General features: G+C 31.8%; 1 protein-coding gene across 2 annotated transcripts in view; it reads left to right on the plus strand.

Annotated features, from left to right (window-relative positions):
- Positions 1-21,434, plus strand: part of LOC127726678 (2-oxoisovalerate dehydrogenase subunit beta, mitochondrial-like) — a 33,483-nt gene extending 12,049 nt beyond the window's left edge. The window contains exons 7-10 of one of the 2 annotated variants that reach the window (XM_052234127.1): positions 148-285; positions 14,841-14,986; positions 16,725-16,811; positions 17,434-21,434. In XM_052234127.1, coding sequence (XP_052090087.1) covers positions 148-285; positions 14,841-14,986; positions 16,725-16,811; positions 17,434-17,577 — 515 coding nt within the window. In that variant the 3' untranslated portion in view covers positions 17,578-21,434. Of the gene's footprint in view, positions 1-113; positions 286-14,840; positions 14,987-16,724; positions 16,812-17,433 lie in introns of both variants that reach the window. The other variant, XM_052234126.1, reaches the window with a different exon arrangement.
- The last annotated feature ends 2,095 nt before the right edge of the window (positions 21,435-23,529 follow it).

Consider the following 23,529-nt stretch of genomic DNA (forward strand, 5'->3'; position numbering starts at 1 on the left):
TTCTGTAGGTTGTGATCTCTAGAGGACCCCACCAAGCCAAAGGTATACTATTAGCATGTAGTACAGACCAGAACTCTTGTATATTCTATGTAACCTTTAACCTTTTTCTGTAGGTTGTGATCCCTAGAGGACCCCATCAGGCCAAAGGTTTACTATTATCATGTATTAGAGACCAGAACCCTTGTATATTCTTTGAACCTAAAATATTGTACAGATCTGCTATAGAAGAGGTTCCATCAGGGGATTACACAATACCTATAGGACAAGCTGAAATTCTTTTAGAAGGTAGGCTTATACAGTAGATTCATTTATTAACGGGGTACAAGTACCAATTTTTGGAGATTGAAGAAAAATAATATTTTCTTTGATACTTGATTTCTACAGTCATGCCAAAGTTTGCATACAATCCTATAAGAAATTTATATTTAGTTGAACATTATATAAATAACACATAGCTTAGAGGGTGATAGAGCAGATTGTTACCCCAAGAAAACATTGTCAACTGAGGCGAAGATATGTGTTATTTAATTTATTATACTGAATGTTCTGTTATTAATGTGTTATTTAATTTATCATACTGAATGTTCTGTTATTACAGTCGATTAAATTTCAAATTCAAAGTAATAAACTATGACGTCTTGTACATAACAACCATCCGTATTTAATAAAGCGCACACTTGATCAAGCATCTCCGTGAAGGGTAATAGAGTATTTGCCATAGGATAGAGTCGTATTTAATAAAGCGCACACTTGATCAAGCGTCTCCGTAAAGGGTAATAGAGTATTTACCATAGAATAGAGTAAATTGTATCCCTCGTATTAACCAATCAAAATCTGGCATATTGACATGAAGTATAATAATAAAATTTGTGATAATTAAACAGACAAAAATTGGCATCCAACAAACAATAAAAAAATCCACAGTAGTTGTTTTATGAGTTATGACCCTTTATAGCAGAGGTCACTCATCTGTTTACTTATTTTCTTGCTAGTGGTCAATTTTGATCAGGGTTTTACAAAAGTCATCTTTTAAAATCTGATAGTAGTAGGAATCAATATTGGTAAGTAGAAAGTCACAGAAGCTAAACATACTGCTCCTACACTCAGTCTGTGGTTAAAGTATTTTGCAACATCAACTATTCAACTTCTTTGTCAAACCTTCATGGAATTTTATGAAATTGGAGCAAACCTTTTACATGATCATCAAAAGACAATATCCAGAGTAAAGGTTTGAAATACTTTTTTCATTTTTCCATATTTTATATGTGGAACAGAATACCTCGGCAAAACCTTTCAGCATTGTGGGTCCTATATACTTTTCAACTCCGTACTTTATATGACCTTTTAACTTTTTTTGTTCCTGCCTCACTGATGGGTCTTTTTTTAGATAGAATGCACTTCTGGTGTACAAAATTATAAGCCTGACATCTTTGGAGAGTTTTTTTTACTGATAAATTGACTGTTTTCAGTTTAAATTTTATGTATTAAATTTAAATATAGTCTATGGTTAAAGTTTTCAGACATTATTAATAATCATAAACATTGTCAAATAATATCGATATTAAACAAAATTTGGACAGATGCTTTATCATGATTGAAGGACAGAGCAAAATTTTGAAAGTTTTTTTTCTTCAGTTTTATACACCCAGTGCTCTCAGACTTAAAATGATATGTCCATGGAGTTGTCCATCCATATGTATGTCTACACTTTATATCGTTACTCATTTTGCATTAACAAATTCTGAGGAAAATTTAACCCCTCATTAAGATTGATGAAAGATAGCTCCATTTCAATTTTGAAGATTTCTATTTTTCTTCATTCGAGAGTAATGAAACTTTATTCATGATTGTCACTTTTGTAATTCCAGAGTTATGTGACTTTATTCATGAACAACTGACCAATTTTCTAATGTTTAACAGTAATTACACTTTCCTCAAATGTTATGCATTAACTCAAAGGTACTTTGATAGTTGTTTTTACAAATTTATTTTGGACTTTATGCTCTGATAAGTGTTTTTATCAATCGTTCTTGATTTTATGAAAAAAAATAGGTATACAAATTATTACACAGTCATAGGATCCATGCTTAACTTTGAAAGTCTGATGAATTTTTATGTAGTACAAGGTTTATTTTCAGATCGATTAACTACTGAACAAGGCCAGTGAGATTTGTCATTATCCATTTATGTGGTTAGATAAATATTCTTTTTATTGTAATAGCTTAGTTTTTCATATCATGCATATATGTCACACACTACTAAAATAGTACACTTGGATCAACTTACTACAAAATTTGAACCCTACCGCACAATCACCACTTCAGGTGTTGGTTCACTTGTATTTTTTCTGTTGTTGGGTTTGATGAATATTCTCCATTTCGATTTTGAAAATATTAGGATTTGCTTTTCTAGAGTTAAGGGACTTTTAAGTTTGCAATTATCATATAGATACAGTCTAGGGTTAAAGTTTTGAAACACCAAACTTTTATAGAATTTTATGAAACTTTGACAGAAGTTTTTTTATGATTAAGAGATATCTCGGTAACTTTCACAAATTTATCAGATATTAAACAGATAACAGTTTTAAAATTATAATAATGTAGCTTTCTGTTAAACTATAAATAGATTTCATGACTTGCTAAAAGTTGATTAAAAACTGATTACCGGTATAGTAGAAACAGAAGATTTTACATATATGTCCTGAATAGGTTTGTGAATGTACCCCCATCAGTCAACCAATCAAATGTTAAACAGCCATCCATCATCATCATCATCAACCAATCAAATATTGTGCTATAAATGTGGTGAATGTAACAAATTGTCAGCACTTAGCTAAATGTTTGCCAATTCAAAAGTGTTTTCTACAGAATATTGACTATCTGGACAATTTAATGATGTCTTACTGTAGTTGTTGTTTAATGTTCTATTACCAGGTAATAGAATTGAGAATGGAAACGGGAAATGTGTCAAATAGACAATAACATGAGTTGCATTTTTGGTTTCAAGATCTGTATCAAAAGATAAAAACTGAATTATTGCACCGACATTATGACCTTGTCTTCTGACCTAATCTTCACTCTTACCAATCATGATTACGCTTGTTCCTTATCAATTACAAGCTACAATAAAAGGTATATAGATAGGCTTTAAGGATGTTCGCTACTCTGTTTCAATAACAAGCCTTTTAAAAGACTGTTGTAAATTTATAGTATATAAATAAAAAACTAGAAGAGCAGAAAAAAATGAAGGGTCCGTGTGCTTGTTTTCGAGATATAAGCCATTGAAAATTTGGCGGGAAATAATTCTCTCTAGATTTTTCATACGTTTAACATTTGCACCCTTTTTCTTTCAAAAACCACGAAAAAATAACAAGGATTTTATAAGATTTTCAAAAATGGCCTTTTAAACTATATGTAACAAAATTATGAAAAGAAAAGTAGGGGTTAGCAGGCAAAATTTGTAATGGCACTACATGGATAAAACCAGAGGATTCCGAATATCTGGCAAAATATCAAAAACATGAGGAGCGAACATCCTTAAGGGTTGTTTGTCCATCTGCGCAAAAAATGTACAATAGCTTTGCCCTGCAATGTATAAAAAAATAAACTGTATTGTTAGTACTGCATATATTTTCCACCCATTACTACCTATGGACACTCATGGGGTTTATTTAAACAATTGATTACATGATCAGTTATTTTAGTGATTTGAAATTGTCTAGTACATGTATCACCTTTTTAAGAATGTTCGCTACTCATGTCTTTAACTTTTTGTCATATTTGGAATCCTTTAGTTGTATCCATGGAGTGCCATTAAATCATTTGACTGCGTACCCCTACTTTTCATTTAACAATTTTATTACATATATAGTTTAAAAAGTCATTTTGTAAAATTTTATAAAGTCTTTGTTATTTTTTCATAGTTTATGTTAGAAAAAAAGGTGCCAGTGTTAAAAGGATGAAAATTCTAGAGAGAATAATTTCCTGCCAAATTTTCAATTGCTTTAATATCTCAAAAACAAGAACACAAGTCGAAGGGGACTTTAGGTTTGCACTCCGTCTGTCTGTCTGTCTGTCTGTCTGTCTGTCCATCCGTCAGTCCGGCAAATAAGTTTTCCACACTTTTTTCTTCATGCTTGAAGATATTGATTTGATATTTGGTGTATTGTTTAATCATGACAAATTACAGATCAAGTTCGAAGTTTGTTCCAATCTGACGATTTTGTGCAGAGTTATGGTCCTTGGACTTGGAAAATTCACTCAAATATTCAATTTTCCACATTTTTTTTTGTCATGCTTGAAGATATTGACTTGATATTTGTTATATAGTTTACACCATGACAAGTTATAGATCAAGTTAGCATTTTGTTCCAGTACAAGGAATTTTCAACCGGTAGGGGACTATGTATTGCCAGGCAATACTCACAGAATGCTTGTTTATATACATGTATAGTATCAATTTATAAATCAAAGTCTTTTAAAAAGCTTGTAATTTTGAAACAGAGGAGTGAAAATCCTTAAGTTTTCATGTTTTCTATGATCTTCAAATACAGGTTATCTGAATTCACCACTAAATAACAACATTTTCTACAATTTGCTTATATAAATTATTTATACCTTTTTACTATGAATTAATTTTAGCTGTTAGCAAGGCCAGTAACTTTATTGCCCTAAATCTTTAAAATTACCCCTTGGAATTTTCTTGTAATTAAATATCCATTAACTACTCTATCATTAAGACAAATGTAAACAATTATATAAGTTACATGATTTGACTTCTTTATTTTATGAATGATTTACTTTAAGGTTTTGTCCTACAAATTATTTTAAAATATGCTTTATCAAAATAAGCAGTAAAAACTGACAGTTAGATTGAGGAAAAGGAGCATGCATTTTTACAAGTATTTATACTGCACTCGTTCTATTTGAGCAGTCAAAATGCGTTGACTGTATATTTCTATGTCATATACAGTCACTGACCCAATATCAATTTTCCTCATGAATATTTAAATAGTAGAGCCAAAACTATATTTAAATATTCATGACGAGCGCTTTAACCTGTCCTTGTTTCCAATGTTTACACCAAAGCGTGGAACGACTCAAATTTGTTTCTTTTACAATTGTTAGAAAAACATATTTCACTTGTTAATATTTTTTGTTTAAAACCTATAAGTCATTATCTTTTATGCTTATTGTTGATATTTTAGTCCATACTCATACTCAAACTAATTTGATCACCAACGATTGGTTTCAACAGGTAAATTAATGTACATTTCATTGTGCTGTATGTTTCTCCGCCAGATGTGAGGCCTTTTTAAAGGGGGATTTTTTCCAATATTTAAATCAAATAAATAACAATAACACAATAAACAACAATTGAAAATGTGTTTTTATATGCCCGTTTACGTGATGTATTATGGTATACCGTTGTCCGTCTCTCCGTCCGTCCGTCCATCGTCAACATGTCAGACATTAACTGAAAAACACTTTAACCAATTTGCATAAAACTTTGTTGAATTGTTTATATCTATTGACGTGAGCTCCCTTTCGTTTTTTATAAATTTTAGATTTTACGTTTCCAAGTTATGGGGTTTTATTCATTAAAAAAAGGGGGATTTTCCAGTTTATGACAATAACTCAAGAATGCTTTCACAAACTTGCAAGAAATTGTGGTGAATTATTTATATCTATTGACATGAGCTCCCTTTCGATTTTTATATATTTTAGATTTACGCTTCCGAGTTGCAGGGTTTTATTCATAAAAAAAGGGGGATTTTCCAGTTTTCGGACAAAAAATTAAAAATGCTTTCAGCAGTTCTTATGAAACTTTGGTGAATTGTTTATATCTATTGATGTAAGCTCCGTTTAGAATTTTATAAATTTTTCATTTATCATTTCTGAGTTATGGGGTTTTATTCATTAAAAAAGGGGGGATTTCCCAGTTTTGGGCCAATAACTCAAAAATGCTGTCAGCAATTCTCATGAAACTTTGGTGAATTGTTTATATCTATTGATGTAAGCTCCCTTAACATTTTCATAAATTTCTAATATGAAATTGAGAATTAATTAAACTTTATTTGTTTATAGTCTGACAACAGATTTACTAAGTGTTGCGCATTAGCACAGTGTATTGCACAACAGCAAGAAGTCTTTAATTGAATATAAATTCAATTCATATAACCAATTTCAAGTTCTTTGACCACATTTATTTAGAAACCTATAATATGTCAAATATTTAATTACAATCCAAATTCTGACCTGTATCAAGCTTGAATATTGTGTCCATTTTTGCCCCAACTGTTCAGGGTTGGACCTCTGCGGGCGTATCCAGCTGCGCTCAGCGAAGCAGTTTATTCTAGATTGCAGTATAAAGACAATAATAGTTTAGGCTGTTGCTATCACTGCAGACGCCAGATTGTAATCCCGATGTCTCACATTCTGCGAATTTTGTTGCAGTGATAGCAACAGCCTAAACTATTTGTTTAAAGCTTTATATTTCAGAAGGTAGCAGATACTTTATTATACAAAGTTTCAGTCTGTCATATGTCCATTGTCCTTAACGGTAACCTCATTTTCATGGTTCAGTGACTGCTTGAAAAAAAAATTATATTGTCATGAGTAATAGGATAACTATATTTAGTATATGATCCTTGCAAGTTCTATACATCTGTCAGACAAAGTTCACCTGACTTTAATTGTTTATTGGTCAGTGTTTAATTTTCATGGTAATGTCTGTTTCTCAGATAATAGAAGCAGCATGATAATTATATTTGGTATATGGAATGATTGCATGGTGTACATGTCATCTAGCAAGGTTCATCCAACCCTTGACCTCATTGTTATTGTTCATAGGTCAATATTCAGTTTACGTAATTAGGTCTGTTTCTCAGATGCTATAAGCAATAGTCTTACTTTACTTGGTGTATGGTAAAATTAAAAGGTGTACATATGTGTCTGGCCTATTACTTGACCTTGACCTCATTGTCATTGATCATTCATGAATTGTTAAATTAATGGGATACATGTAGTATAACCTTTTTATTATAGACTTTCAAATAGTTTAATTACGATAATTGAAGCATGCAAGACATTTCAGCAGAGCACTGTTGTATTTAAAAGCATTAGTGAAAAAACTAAATTACATTTGAGCAGTATTGTTGACTTTCCTTGTAAATTTTGAAATAAATACATTAAAAGCATCTGTTAATTATTGTGGTTATTTTAGAGAAAACTTTAAAAATTGTTTCCCCAATTATCGCCTCATATTTTGTGGGAAATCATTATCCAGAGTTTGATAGTTTTAAACAATGTCTCCTGCTTAATTCCTAATACAGAATCAAAATATTGAATAATTTGGCAAAACATATGACTTGTCTTCTGTTTCTTTAGAATTTTCTTTTTCTATCATGGAAGGCGACTCGTTAGCAGGTGGGATTGAACCCACCTAAACTGAAAAATTGTCATTTTTAGGTGGTTTTTTTATATTTGATATGACCTTGAGAGGTGAACCTTGACAAAAATTTGTTTCGTTTTTACCAATTTTTACTGACAAAACAGTGACCAAGTTTTTACCAACCACTTGGCCATATAATACATCCTTATGTTCTTCAACTACCTATGCATTTAGGATAATAGTTTTAAATACCTAAAGCCTATATATATACCATTTATTATCCCAACCCCAAACTGATTTTTGCTACTTTTGACAGTTTTCCAATTTTTAACTCCAAGAAGGACTGTCATTACTTAACAACACATCTGGGAAGAGCCAATTTTGGTTCCTTTTTTTTTTTCTCAATTTGTACTATTAAGGGATTTGTAGTTCTTGCAGGTCAAAATGAATAATTACAGTTAAAATAATGTTTTTGGACTGTTATTTAGTGAATTTATCAAATTCATTGCAGCATTCATCAAATAGTCTGTTATGATTACATACAAATGAATGATGATTAAAATTGAGAATGGAAATGATTGCTTATTTCATGTTCTTTTTACATGTTTTAGGTTAGGTAATTAACATAAAAGGTCCAAAGATTGCCTTTTTTGTAAATAGAAGTTCAAGCTAAGAAATGTAGGACAAAGTTCTGTTAGTGTAAAAATGAATGATCTTTGGTATTGTATTTACGTTCTTTTTATGGACAATAATTTGCATATGAGGTCAAGGATTGTTCTTAAAGTTACATCATAAAAAATCTTAGCATCATTAACAGATTATGTTTTTGCAAAGATGAATGATCTTTTTTTCTTCTTTCTATTTTTGGAAAATAAGTTTGCAATATAGTACTTAATTACATGTCTTTGCAGACATTAATGATCTTTGTTTTTTTAATATTTTTTTATTTAAGAAAAGTTATTTGCATATGTTAGGTCAAGGAATAATCTAGTTCTTTGAAGTTCTTGAATCTTGGATCAGTGTCACTCTCTTTTACCTGTGACTCATTATTTTAAGTCTTGTGGGGTCTGGATGGGGTTTACAGTATGGAGAATAATGGACAAAAAGTGCAGAAAAAAAGGGCCCAAAAAATAAAGATTAGAGAAAAGTAGGGCACAATAGTACAGTATAGAGAATAATAGGCAAAATATTTAAAGTATAGAGAAAAATGACCTAAAAATTATAGAATAAATAAATGAAGGACCCCCATCCAGGTTATCTTCTCATTTCTTTTGTGTTCTGCTAATGACTGAAATGAAACATGGAAACAATGCTAAGAAGGTGGTAAAATCCTTTTTGTTTCTTGGACTGGAATAAATCAAAATCATTACTATAAGCAACATGATAATTATATTTGGTGTATCGAATGATTGCATGGTGTACATATTGTATACCAGGGTTTATTGACATCTGACCTTGACCTCATTTTGATGGTTCATTGGTCAATGTTCAGTTTTCGTAATTAGGTCTGTTTCTTAGATGCTATAAGCAATAGTCTTACTTTTTTTGGAGTATGAGGCCTTACTTGACCATGAATTTCAAGATTGATCTCCCTGCTGTCTATACAGTTCAGATAGGGCAGTTCTAAAAAAGTATGGAGGGTCATATGGGCTTTAAAGGAAAGGCTTTTGTAATCAAGAATACAGGAAGGATTGGGGGTGAAGGGGTTAAGGGGATTTTCAGTGCATAAAAATTGCTTCTGTTTGTGGACTGCAGTGGAGTTCTGTGAAGGGTTTCTTTCATCAATAGTCTGTTAACTTTATTCACAACCTTTCAAATTTTTGATTGAGAGCTTGACATTTTGTGTAGACACCTGTCTATTGTTGACCTCTAGATGGCCTTTGGTTATTTGTGTCATTGGGTTCTGTTTCATTGATGTTTCCCACTCATTGCTTTATTTACTATGTCAAATTTTTGCTAGAAAATAACTACTTTGTCACCAAATATGGTATATTGGTAAAATAGACCTTATCGCTATTTGGTGCCTCGTTCACATGTACATTGAATTCGAATTGAATTGGAATGGAATGCGAATCGAATTCGCTAATCGCGTTCACACACTCTTCTTTTTTAATTCGAATTGATTCGAATTGGCTAAATCGCATTATCCAATTCGCATTAGAAATGTGTTTTTGTTAATATGAATTTAAAGTTAACGTCGTTAGGACAGTAAAGCGAATTTGACGCGCATTGCAATTCGAATTAGAATTTACGTTTGGACGTTAAACGTTTCGAATGCGAACTAAACTAATTCGAATTAGTTAATGCGAATCGAATTTGAATTACGTGTGAACGCAGCATGGGAATCTGCGACTCTTGACCCCAGAATCTTTGACACTTGAACTATTGACGTCACACAACAATCACCTTTCCTTTGTGGCTTCAGACATTTTCTATTGTGACGTCAAAATTTTACGGGAACCTATGTGATGTCCAGTAATGGTGGACAAATAGCAATAAGGTGTATGGTGAGGAACTGATCAGATTTGATAAAAGTACATAACATGGCCATTTCTTTCTAAATACTGTTGATACATAATTACTTGTTGGATATCAAAGATTTCATGGGTAAAGATAAACCACAAATTTAAATGTTCAATGAAGAGCAAAGTTTCTAAAGGCAGACTTTAGCAAAACAACAAAATCAAATATACACAAAAATGCAATTTTTCCTCAATCCAAGAAAATTGGTACCAACAAAAATAAATAAATCCTCCTTTACTGATAAAGCAGTTTACTAATTTAAAGGAAATGAAGAATATATTTGTCAAAATGATCATTTTTGTTAGTTTGTATTAATATAAGCTTTCTGTATATCTTTTCTTATTCATATGTTAGTCTTGCCATAAGAATTTTCTAAGTCATGATTTCTAGGCATGCAGTTTCCTGTGTTGCCCACAGTGCCATGATCAATTGTTTTTGATGATAGGTCGATTTAAGGGGAACCACTTATGGTTAGTCAATGCTGTTTGGTGTGCAATTGTTTGACCATTTTCACATCTCATTTCAAATTTAAAGGAGGTTATTTGGTCCTGTTAATTATCTTAGTCATGGTCCATTGACTTGAAACTTTTGCATGTTACAAAGCAGACAGACATATTTCCGTGTCCACAGTTTGTTATGATTTATAAATATTGAATTCTTCTCTCTCTGCCTTTTTAGCTCACCTGACACAAAGATGAGTTTTTCTCATCACTTGGCGTCCGTCCTCGTCATCTGTTTAGTTTTACAAATATCTTCTCCTCTGAAACTACTGAGGCAAATTTAACAAAACTTGGCCACAATCATCATTGTGGTATTTAGTTTTAAAAATGTGTCCCATGACCCTCTTTAAAGGAGTGATTGCCCTTAAATGAGAATTTTTTTACCCTCTTTTGTGTTTTAAGCAAAAACTAAAGAAGATAGAGAGAAACTAAACAGACTAAATGATCAGCAATACAAGATCAACAAAACAGAGATTTTTGTCATGAATTCTATTCTCGTCTACAATTTTGGAGAGTGTCCTTTGTTGATTATGCACATAGTCCAAGGTGAGCGACACTGGCTCTAAGGAGCCTCTAGTTTTTTTTTTATGGGGGCATGAAATATGGTCTGGCTTGTCCAACATGATTTTTAATGTTTAAAAGTTCTTTTTTAAGGCATTCTAGGCCACTTTTTTTATTCTTTTTTCTCTATTTGTACTATTGAGGGATTTGTAATTCTTGCAGGTCAAAATGAATAATTACAGGTAAAAATTACATTCTGGACTTTTGTTTAGTGAATTTGTCAAATTCATAGCAACAAAGATTCATCAAAAAGTCTGTTATGATTGCATACAAATGAATGATGATTGCTTATTTCATGTTTTTTTTTACATGTTTTAGGTTAGGTAATTTGCATAAAAGGTCCAAAGATTGACTTTTATGTAAATAAAAGTTCAAGCTAAGAAATGTAGGACAAAGTTCTGTTAGTGTAAAAATGAATGATCTTTGGTATTGTATTTACGTTCTTTTTATGGACAATTATTTGCATATGAGGTCAAGGATTATTCCTAAAGTTACATCGTAAAAAATCTTAGCATCATTGGTTATGTTTTTGCAAAAATGAATGGTCTTTTTTTTCTTTCTATTTTTGGAAAATAAGTTTGCAATATAGTACTTAATTACATGTCTTTGCAGACATAAATGATCTTTGTTTTTTTTCATATTTTTTTATTTGCATAATCTAGTTCTTTGAAGTTCTTGAAACTTGGATCATTGTCAGTGTCCTTTACCTGTGACACATTATTTTAAGTCTTATGAGGGTCTGGATGGGGTTTACAGAATGGAGAATAATGGACAAAATGTGAAGAATAAAGGGCCCAAAAAATAAAGAATAGAGAATACTAGGCAATGATACAGAATAGAGAATAGTAGGCAAAATATTTAAAGTATATAGAAAAATGACCCAAAAATTACAGAATAAAGAAATGAAGGACCCCCATCCAGATAGTCATGTCATGTGACTCATGTCATTCCTTTTGTCGTCTGCTATCAAGAGTGAAATGAAACAATGCTGAGATGGTGGTAATATCTTTTTGTTTATTGGAATGGAAAAAATCAAAATTTATTTTTTTATCAGGAAACTATTGAGTTATTTGGGTAAAAAGGGGTGAAGGGCATATTGGACTTTTTGGTCTTGAATACATAAAAATTGGGTTTTTTATTGGGTAACTTGGGGCAAGGACGTATATTAGACTATAGTATATATGCTAGTTATACGTCCTTGCTTGGGGTAAAAAAGGATAAATGGTGTAATTTTTATGACAAAATTTGGAAGATTTAAACTGAACAGTTTTATATTACCCTAAGGGTGTACCCAACACTTTGACTAAGATATATCGGAATGTGACTTGTTTGATTTTCATAAGTTTTGACAAAATATTAAATTTGACAGGTTGAAAAAAATATAAAAATTTCATGAAATTTTAACAACACAATTTACAGGAATAGCTTCATTGTATATACAGCAGTTTGACAAACACTAAATTTCATCATTGAGATTAGCTTGATTTCTCTTTACTACCTAGTTCTGTGATTAAAACATTCAGCTAATTTTAATGAGTTAACTCCCCTTGATGTTTTGAACCCACTTAATGAGTAATACCACCATTGTTTTTCAACTATTAGCATGATTAGTCTTTGTTAATTTGGCACTTTTCATAAATTGTGCAGAATTTATCTTTGTTTCAAATAAAGAAATACTTGGCATAAGTAAAGTTTTATCCTGTCCAGTACTACAGACAAAATTTCACATGACATTTCATTGCATATAAGATAATATCCATCACTGAAAGTTAACCAATCAAATTTCACCCCTTTTTTGTCTCGCCTTGACGGAGTCAGAAAGCGAGACATAGGTATGCTGTTTCCGGTGTCGGCGGCGGCGACGTCAATAATGTATTAGTTTGTGATTAGGTCTCGTTCATGGTGAACCACTAGTGGTAGGTCAATGATATTTGGTATGCAGTTGTATTAGCATTGGCACATCTCATTACCATAGAGATTATTTGGCCCCACCCCCTCAGTCAATGTCTATTGACTATGAAACTTTTCATAGTTAACATGTATTAGTTTGTGATTAGGTCAATTTATGGGGAACCACTAGTGGTAGGTCAATGATATTTGGTATGCAGTTGTATAAGCATAGGCATATCTCATTTCCATGGAGATTATTTGGCTCCTCCCCCTTAGTCATGGTCTATAGACTTTGAAGTTTACATGTATTAGTTTGTGATTAGGTTAGTTCAAGGGAAACCATTAGTGGTAGGCCAATGTTAATTGGTGTTCAGTTGTATAAGCATCAGCACGTCTCATTTCCATGGAGAATATTTGGCCCTGCCCCCTCAGTCATGGTCTATTTACTTTGAAACTTTTGCTTAGTTTACATGTATTAGTTTGTGATTAGATCAGTTTAAGATGAACTGCTAATGTTAAGTCATTGATATTTGGTATGCAAATTTATTGGCATTTGCAAGTATCATTTCCATGGAGATTATATAGCCCCACCCCTGATCATGGTTCATTGACTTTGAAACTTTTACATAGTTTACAAGTTAATGTTTGTGTTTAGGTTTGTTTAAAGGGAACGACTTATAATAAGTCAATGGTATTTGGTATGCAGTTGTATTAGCATTGGCACATCTCATTCTATGGAGATTGTTTAGCCATGTACCTTCAGTCATGGTTCATCGACTTTGAATATTTGCATAACTTACATGTTAAAAGTATTGCAATTTTAATTTCAACATTTGCATTATCAAAATTACAAAAAGGCGAGACATATCTCTGTGATAACAGTTTATTTCCTGTTTACAAGTTTTAGTAACCATGTAACCTCAAGTTTCAAGTTTCCAATTTTTTTTTTATAGAAACACCAAATAAAAAAAGAATGGTGCTTTGAACGACCCAAGATATATGTTTATGTTCTAACTGCAATGAAGTGTATGATTATTTTCATACAACTGTCAAATTCAAGGGAATATTTTTTTTTTTTTTACCCTTTTTCATATGAAACTGGATGTGACGTACTATGATTTGGTAGTATTACATCTTAAAGGCTCAGTGGTATTTATATTGCTCTTCATCATATTTATTTGTTTTATTCTTTGCCAGAATGTCTTTAACCTATTTGGGATTCTTAAACATTTAACCAGATTTTGTGACACTTGACAACAATAACATTTGCATTGCGATGCCAGAAGTTTATCAAAGCATCTATGATGTTGTAATTCAGTATTTTATATTCTAATATGGACTTCTTCAAAATCTTTGAGTAACACACCCATGGTATAATAGGAAAATATTGATGTCAGCTAATTGGCAATGTCATGATTTGTTTGGGCTGTTCTAATCTTACTCCCACATCGTATGCTTTTCATAAATGAGTTACATGAAGTCAGACGATGTAAATGATTTTATTGAAGGATGACATAAGAATAGAAGCATTCTAAGGGAAAATGCAGGAATTTGAAACTGAAAGTCGTTGAAACATGAAAACATGAATAAACGATGATAATTTGTTGAAAGACTATTTTCTTAAATGATTTAACTTTCATCCAAACCAGTCATAGTATGTTATTGTTAATCGTTGAAAAGAATTGCCGTCTTTTTCCTATCAGAGTAGAATGGCCCTTTATGCTGTATTTTACCCCCTGCTATACAGCTGGACGTAAAATATTCAGCAAAAAAGGATAACCAGTGGTAAAAGCAATATTAAATCAAGCCCCATGAATTATTTCTTAATAAGAATCTGTAGATTTATGGACAAAGCTACATGTATCATAAGAAGAAGCTGACCATCACCAGACATAATAACAAAATTAATTTTCAGGTAAAAAATATTTGCCAAAGGCATCAGAACGGTATATAAGTTTCAAATTTCTATTTTAGGTGATGATGTAACATTAATTGGTTATGGAACACAGATACATGTATTACGAGAAGTAGCTAACATGGCTCAGGAAAAATTTGATGTCTCATGTGAAGTGATTGATTTGAGGACAATATTACCATGGGATGAGGAAACTGTGATAAATGTAAGATATTGTTCTCGAGTTATATCCCATTCAGGCAATCCAGAGGTGACCTCCCTTCTTCACGTTGATTTAATCACATAAAAATCAATGAAAATGGAACCCCCTAGAACACTCCATCTCCATTTAAGAATGACTGGATCCCTGTCTGCACACCACCTACATGTAAGAGATGAACTGTAATAGATGTATGGAATAGTTCTCTAGTAATCAGTATTCCTCAATGTATACACTCATAGTGAGATGAGCTTGACTGCTAATAGTTTTCAACAAAGGTCAAAGTTTTGCAGTGAGATACATCAAAAACTTATTAGATTAATCATTTAAAAGAATGGATGGTTTCTCGTGATTTTTGTCGAGTAAGACCTGGATGCTTCATACTTTGTATATAGATGCCTTATGTTAGGAAGTTTCCGTCTGTCATATGTCCATTGTCCTTGACCTCATTTTCATGGTTCAGTGACTACTTGAAAAAAAAGTCAACATTTTTTGTAATGTTAATTTCTTTCTTATTATGAGTAATAGGATAACTATATTTAGTGTGTGCGTACCTTGCAAGGTCCTCATGCCCGTCAGACAATTTTCATTTGACCTCGACCTCATTTCATGGATCAGTGAACAAGGTTAAGTTTTCGTGGTCAAGTCCATATATCAGATACTTTAAGCAGTAGGTCTACTATATTTGGTATATGGAATGATTGTAAGGTGTACATGTCCAACTGGTAGGTGTCATCTGACCTTGACCTCATTTTCATGGTTCAGTGGTCAAAGTTAAGTTTTTGAGTTTTGGTCTGTTTTTCTTTAACTATATATATATAAGCAATAGATCAACTATATTTGATGTATGGAAGGATTGTAAGGTGTATATGTCTGTCTGGCAGGTATCATCTGACCTTGACCTCATTTTCATGGTTCTTTGGTCAATGTTAAGTTTTCATGGTTAAGTTTGTTTCTTAGATACTATAAGCAATAGGTCAACTATATTTAATGCCTAAATTGATTGTAAGGTGTACATATCTGTCTGGCATGGTTCATCTGACCTTGACCTCATTTTCATGGTTCATTGGTCAATGTTACGTTTTCTTGTTTCAGACAACAATAAGCAATAGGTCAACTATGTTTGGTTTATTAAATGATTGTAAGGTGTACATGTATTTCTCCTTTGGTTTATCTGACCTTGACCTCATTTTCGTGGATCATGTTAAGTTTATGTGTTACTTGTAGTAAAGCTTTGTATTTAGGACTATCAACATAAAATCAATGGTTAGTAAAGAAGGCGAGACATTTCAGCGTGTGCACTCTTGTGAAAGTTACGGTTACAGATGATTATGAGGTCAAAGGTCATAGAAACTTTTAATCAACTAAATACAGATGGCATAGCTTAATCATCATTTTATATGGTACAAATAGAGGATAAGGATAAAGTGCAATGTATTGAAATATATTTGGATATTCCAGGTCTAGAGTGCAGTTTTTTAATAGCAAGCTGTCAAATGTCTATCTAAAAATCTTGGCATAGCAATATGGACTAGTCTCTATTTTTTCATTTGATTTTGTATTTATAATTGCTATAAGAAGAGAATGACCCTATTAATTTTCAAGATCAGAATTCAAAACATTCACAGCATATACAAGAAAAAAGTTTGTTTTTTAAATTGATTTGTTAGAGTGGGAAGCCTTCCACTTAGTAGTCAGTTATAAATATATTTTTATTGAAACATTCTCATGTGTGTTTTTTCAGTCTGTAAAGAAAACGGGTAGATGTATTATTTCCCATGAGGCACCAATCACCATGGGAGTTGCAGCAGAAATAGCAGCTACAATACAGGTATGCTATACCTTATTTATGTATCTTGTTTTTCTGTAATGGGATACACATTAGACCTCTTCTATTTCATTTTTTTTTACTTCAGTCAAATTGCAAGAAAACCTACTTAAGTCTGACTTCTTAACTCACTTGCCCTTATCCCATGTGCAAAATCTTAAATAAGTTAATGCTATCCTTACCTATTGACATGGTCTTTATGCACATGGGTACAGGCATTAAAGTTGTCAAACGAGTCAAATGATTGCAAACCTACCAATGTTTACATTTTAAATAGTACATTCTTGAAATAGCCCAAACAATACACAATTGTAGATTAATAAGGGGATTAGTTCTAATTTAAGGATTTTCACTTGTCAAAAGTCTATTTTCACTTGTCCTGAACAATCTGACAAACAGTAATGTTAAGCTCTGCACATATACAGTTATTTAGTGGTAATAATAGTGTATCAAGGGAGACAATGGTCATTTTTTCCAAAGTGCTACCAAGCTCTTTGATTTTTTTTTAATGAACTTTATCAAATAAATGAAGAATAAGTCACTAAATCATATTAAAATTATACTAACAATTGGTGTAAATAAGGATGTTTAAAATATTTATATATATATACTTTTTATTTTTCAGGATGAATGTTTCTTGAATTTAGAAGCACCTGTAATGAGAATATGTGGTTATGACACTCCATTCCCTCATGCGTTTGAAGCATTCTATTTACCTGACAAATGGCGATGTTTAGAGGCAGTTAAAAAAATTGTTAATTATGGATAATTTATATTGTGGATGCTGTGATTCTGAATCTCATTGAGGATTTTTTTTTTTTACTGTGGATTCATTATTATTCGTGGGATACCAATTTTCGTTGATTTCGTGTGTACAGGTAAACTACGAACTTTAATGGTCAACAAAATACAATTTTTTAATAGGCTTATATGCAAATTTTTCTAAAAACGTGAAATCAATTATCCATGAAAAAAACTATTTTTTCTCAATCCACGAAAATTGGTTCCCATGAAAATATATGAATCCACACTATATAACAAGAAACTTGTGTATGCATGGTTCTTACTTGGGAAACTGACCTGCATTAATTCCAGACTTGAACAAAGGAATATTTGATGTGCCATTTATGGATTATTTTTGTCAGCATCTCTAGAACTTTGATTGCTTCTTGAAAGTACTAGAGTGCCATGTTTAAATGCCACATATAAGTTAAAATCTAAGTCATCTACACTGATCAAGAAAATTCCTTCTTCAATTTATTTACCCTTCAGTAAACTTTATGCATCTTTATAATTGTGTACACTTGTTATATCATAAATTTAACTGGCATAACAAGTTAAGGATGTTCGCTACTCTTGTGTTTGACTTTTTGTCAGATATTTGGAATCCTCTAGTTTTATCCATGTAGTGCTAATAAAAAGTTATGCCTTCTTACACCTACTTTTCTTTTCATAATTTTGTTAAGTACAGTTTTAAAAAAAAGCCATTTTTTGAAAACTTATAAAATCATTGTTATTTTTTACAGTTGTAGAAAGAAAAGAGGTGCCAATGATAAATGTATGAAAAATCTAGAGAGAATTATTTCTTGCCAAATTTTTAATTGCTTTATGTCTCAAAAATAAGAACACAAACCTTTCATTTGTTTCTGCTTTTAAGTTGTGTTACTATCAATTTATAACAGTCGGACACGAGGAATCCAAACAAGTTCAAAATTTAGCATGTCCAAATAATCATGAAAGAAAACGATTTTGATTGGCTTATTAATTTGATCATGAGAAACACAGACTTTGATTGGCTAATCACGATTGTCTTCCCTTGGGAACAGTTCAAAATGATGATGAGTCTTTTTAAAAAAAGCTTGTTCTTTTGAAATAGAGAAGTGAACATCCTTTATATTGTTTTAGCTATCAGGTGTTGAAATTCTTGTAAAGAGCTTTCATGGTTACTTCCAAATATTTGAGAACAAAAAGTATCTTTGCAGCAAATTTTCTTGAATGATGCTTTATAAACTATTAAGTGCCAATCTGCCTAAGAATCAGACAATGGTGAAAACATGACAAACAAAAACCCACTCAAGTTTACAGTAATTTTATTAATAAGTTCAAAATGTATAATGGTGCAGGACTATAACATTATATAAATTTCCTTTTCCTGTTCTGGTATTTCAAGATATAATTTGGTTGAAATGCACTAGAAGTAAAGAATTAAGGGGAGCTAACTCCGTAATTTGCTATCAGTCTAACCAAAAGTTATTTCTTGAATTACAAGACATGTGCACAGAAACGAAAGACCTACCATTTCTAACTCAGGATGAGGGTAATTTCAAAATAGGATTGTTAGGTCTGCAGGGTTTATTTTTTGGCCATGTATTGAAATTCTTCTTAATACCCTGATTCTTACAAAGACTGGCACTTAATCAGAAATATTTCTTTGCGAATTTTCAAATTTATGCATTTTATATGGATATAGAATCTTACAATTTGTGCAAGGGCATTACATGTAATTACACAATTATTTCATATTACTACTAGATCTTTAAATACTCATACAGGTTAAACGTTGGTTTTCCTGTTTGAATTGTTTTACACTAGTCATTTTGGGGCCCTTTACAGCTTGCTGTTAGATATGAGCCAAGCCTCTGTTTTGAAGGCCATACTTTGACCTATAATTGTTTACTTTTTACACATTGTGACTTGGATGGAGAGTTGTCTCATTGGCACTCATACAACATCTTCTTATTTATAAAGGTTATATACAATGAACTTATGATTAATCCCTTTAATTTGTTTTTTATGTCACATCATCCCAGGGAGACACAGCCACATGTATATTATTTTGTCTATGTATTACAACTGCTGCCACCTGTTGTGCAGATGCATGCTTTCATGAATATTCAGGAGGTTTTTTTAGGAATTTTAGGCAAAAATTATGCTAAAACAGTGATCGTAAAACTGATAAAAGAAGGGATATAGAGCTGTGGATCCATTATTATTCATGGGGTACTAACTTTTCAGGGAATTTGTGGAAATGCCTGAACCAGTAGTATAAATTCAACAATATATACATTTGCTATCATGCTTGTAACAGTATTATGAAAATCAAAAAGTCAATTATTCGAAAAAAAAAAAAATTTCCACAAAAGACTCATATGCACTTGAAAAAGACACAAAAACACACATGCACTTGAAAAAGACACAAAATACACACATCTACTTGAAAAAGACACAAAAGACACACATGCACTTGAAAAAAAACCACAGGAAATATACAGGACTTTTATTTTTTTATTCATCTCGCAGTTCCAGTGAGGGCTTATCAAGGGAACAAAAGCTACAATCTACTGACAAGTTTAAGACATCCCCTAGCACCTGTTAGGGACAGATTGTTTATGCTCAATGTCCATAATTAAACATTTGTGCGTCGACTAACACAGATATGGGGTATATCAACAAATTACAGATTATAATGGCCTTCTTGATTTGTTGATTTGATCTTCACTGAAGTCTTTGGTCCTGGTACCTATGATGAGTTTATAGATTGCCATAATTTGCCCAACATTCAGCCTTAGAATAAGACAACAATCTTGTTACAGATATCTGCTCATTGCCGACATGAAAAGTTACCTTCAGATATCATTTAGAGTTATCGTGATGCTTTTATTTTGGGTTATAATCATGTGTTATTATGTGAGTGCTTGAATGAATTCAATTATTCAATAATCTAAATTTTTTCTACTGAGAAATTTATACTTGTGAAGAAGGTTTTTTGTTTAATCCTGTGTTATGTGTGTAGTATTTAATATTGATTTTTTCTGGGTAGAATTTTTTGAAAACTAGTCAATTATTTGCTAGGTATAAAAGACCTGAAGGGCTATTCCATTGAAATAGATGTGGGTGGGTTGGAATGACACCCCCCCCAGGAATGGACTTCCAAAACCCTTCAAAACTGAAATCTCTTGGAGTAATTTTGCATACATTAAACAGATATTCTCTGTTTGAGAGTTGTTTCATTGGGAATCAGACCACATTTTCTTATTTTTATTTTAAACCATGAATAACCTACAACACATGTCCAAGAATTGAATCACCCTTAACTGACTGCTTGAAATAGGGGGTTGGCATATATGCTGTCAATCACAAAATTGCACTTGCCATTTCTCAGGGAAAAAAAACTAATTTCAGAATTGGAGCCCCGTATAAAGTCTTAATATTTCTTTAAATGCATAATATATATAAGAATAGAGTATTGTAAATGTTTATTGCTTGTAATAAAAAAAATAACGAGATGTGGTAGGATTGCTTATGTTGAAATTTTTTTCATAGGGCAAATTATGATCCGTGAATTTAATATCTTGAGAGTTTTGCTTAATATTTTTTTAATTGAGATAACAGGTGGGAAAATCCTATTAAAATCTTTGACATTTTTACTTTTGTCGGAGTCTGATCCAAGTTAACTGATTATTAAAACATTTGTCTCCCATAACAAAAACCCCTTTCTGTGGATTCATTATATAATTATTATTCATGACATTCCAATTTTCATGAATGTTATGGTACACAGGGCATATCTAAGATTCCATAAAACAAATAATATTAAAAAAAGTTGGCTGATTTTATGCAAGAAAATCATATAAAACGTGAAAAACTTGATATAATTATTTTTTTTGGTGATCAAAGGGGGTTGTATGCTGCTACACCCCCTGGATCCGCCACTGGTCCAACATAATCCACAAATTCAAATGTTCAACGAAGTGCAAAAAAAAGTAAAATAACAAAAATACTGAACTCCACGGAATATTCAAATAGGAAAGTCCCTTATCAAATGGCAAAATCAAAAGCTCAAACGAATGGAAAACAAATGTCATATTCCTGACTTGGTACAGGCATTTCCTTATGTAGAAAATGGTGGATTTTCAAAAGGCTTGAATGCAGACTTAGGCAAAATCATGAATTCATATATCCACAGAAATATATGTTCCCTTAATCCACGAAGATTATTATCCACGAAAAATATTAATCCACATAAAGTAGAAGGATCTGATAAATATTATTGTTCGTGAGGGGCTGCATTTAAATTCCATAAAGAGTATTTGATATACGTGTGTAATGCAGGGGCAGATCCAGCCATTTTTAAAAAAGGGGAGGGGGGGTTCCAACCACATGTCCCCATTCAAAAGCATTGATCGTCAAAAAAACAACCCCCCCCTCCCCCTGGATCTGCCACTGTAATGTTGTCTATTATATGCATTTAAGACTATGACGTTTTTTTATGAATAGGGTGATTTTTTTAGCAGATTGATAAATGTTTGTTAAGTGAATGAAGTTGAAAATGTCAAGATGGGACAAATATAGTTGTGTGTATTTTTAGCCAATAAACATGAGAGAACAAATATGTAATTTTTTCTTGGTTTGTACAGTGAATTAGTACACACAATCACATATATCCTAAAAAAAAATGCACAGTAAATACATGAAAATGAAAGAGCAAATTATTGCAAAAAATGGTGGCTGAATATACTTGGGGGACAATGAAAACCATAAAAAGGGATTATAGACAACACTGTGGCCAAAATAAAACCATAAAATAGTAAAACGATACTGTAAATTCAGAAATTATTGTAAGGTTCTTATTAATGCGAATAATGAGACTGTTATCGCAATAATAAGAACTCGCATTCTGATATTTGATACATATATCTGTGCAGCTTTTCCAGAAATCGCAATAATTAATCTCGCATTTTGTTCATTCTTCAAATATTGCAATAATAAATGCATGCAATAATTTCTGAATTGACAGTAGTCGACAAATTAAAAACACTGAAAATTTCACCAAAAACCAGGGAAGGTCCCAAGTGCTCTGGTCTCTGGAAGTGTAAGCAGTCTCTAATCCTCTAGTGAAATCCAGAGGAGTAGCTTCCCTTGAGGCAATGAGACAACTGCCTCACTAAATTGGCCTAAAATAATGATGATATAATAATGTACAATTTGTATTTTGTAACATAGGATTGGTTATAAACATTTGACTTTTCTGGTGTTTTCACAATTATTTTCTTTCTAAACGTTAGACAGATTGAAAGAATTTGTTCAACTTTTAAAAAACAACGTGGATATCGAAACATCCAGTTAGGATACCTCATAAATAGATCATAAATACCTCTGAAACAAGAAGGTTTTTAAAACTGACATTATAAAGTTGACGCTTTTATATTTGAAACAAATATGTTACGTTTGGATGACGTGTTGTATACTGAGGTTTCTCAAAAAGGATGCTTTAACCTCACTTTTCCCAGTATATATAAACTGTTCTCTCACTGCCTGAATAACTAAATTATGGTGAATATGTTGATCGCATCTATCGCTTTGAACTTAAAATAAATGGTACCATATATAGTGGTAGGTCTGTATCTTATCTTGACTAATATATTTTGAATGTTAGAGAACTAAACTTTCTGACAAAAGAGATGAGTTCAATTTTTCACAATGTATTTTTACAGCGGATGACCGTGAGGGCGTTCCGATGTATTGCTATCGCCTAGATTTCCATTCTGTAACATTCGTGTTGGGTTTTTAACCGATCTATAAACATGATGAATACGTAGACATCATCAAGTGCAAACTAACATTCCTTATCGCTTGTTATAAATTCATTTTTTCAATGAATACTCATCAAATACTTTTTAAAGAAGATAAATGAATAATATTACAATGTTTTGTTGTATGT

The sequence above is a fragment of the Mytilus californianus genome, unplaced genomic scaffold (assembly GCF_021869535.1).
Source record: "Mytilus californianus isolate M0D057914Y unplaced genomic scaffold, xbMytCali1.0.p SCAF_18, whole genome shotgun sequence".
NCBI lineage: Eukaryota > Metazoa > Mollusca > Bivalvia > Mytilida > Mytilidae > Mytilus > Mytilus californianus.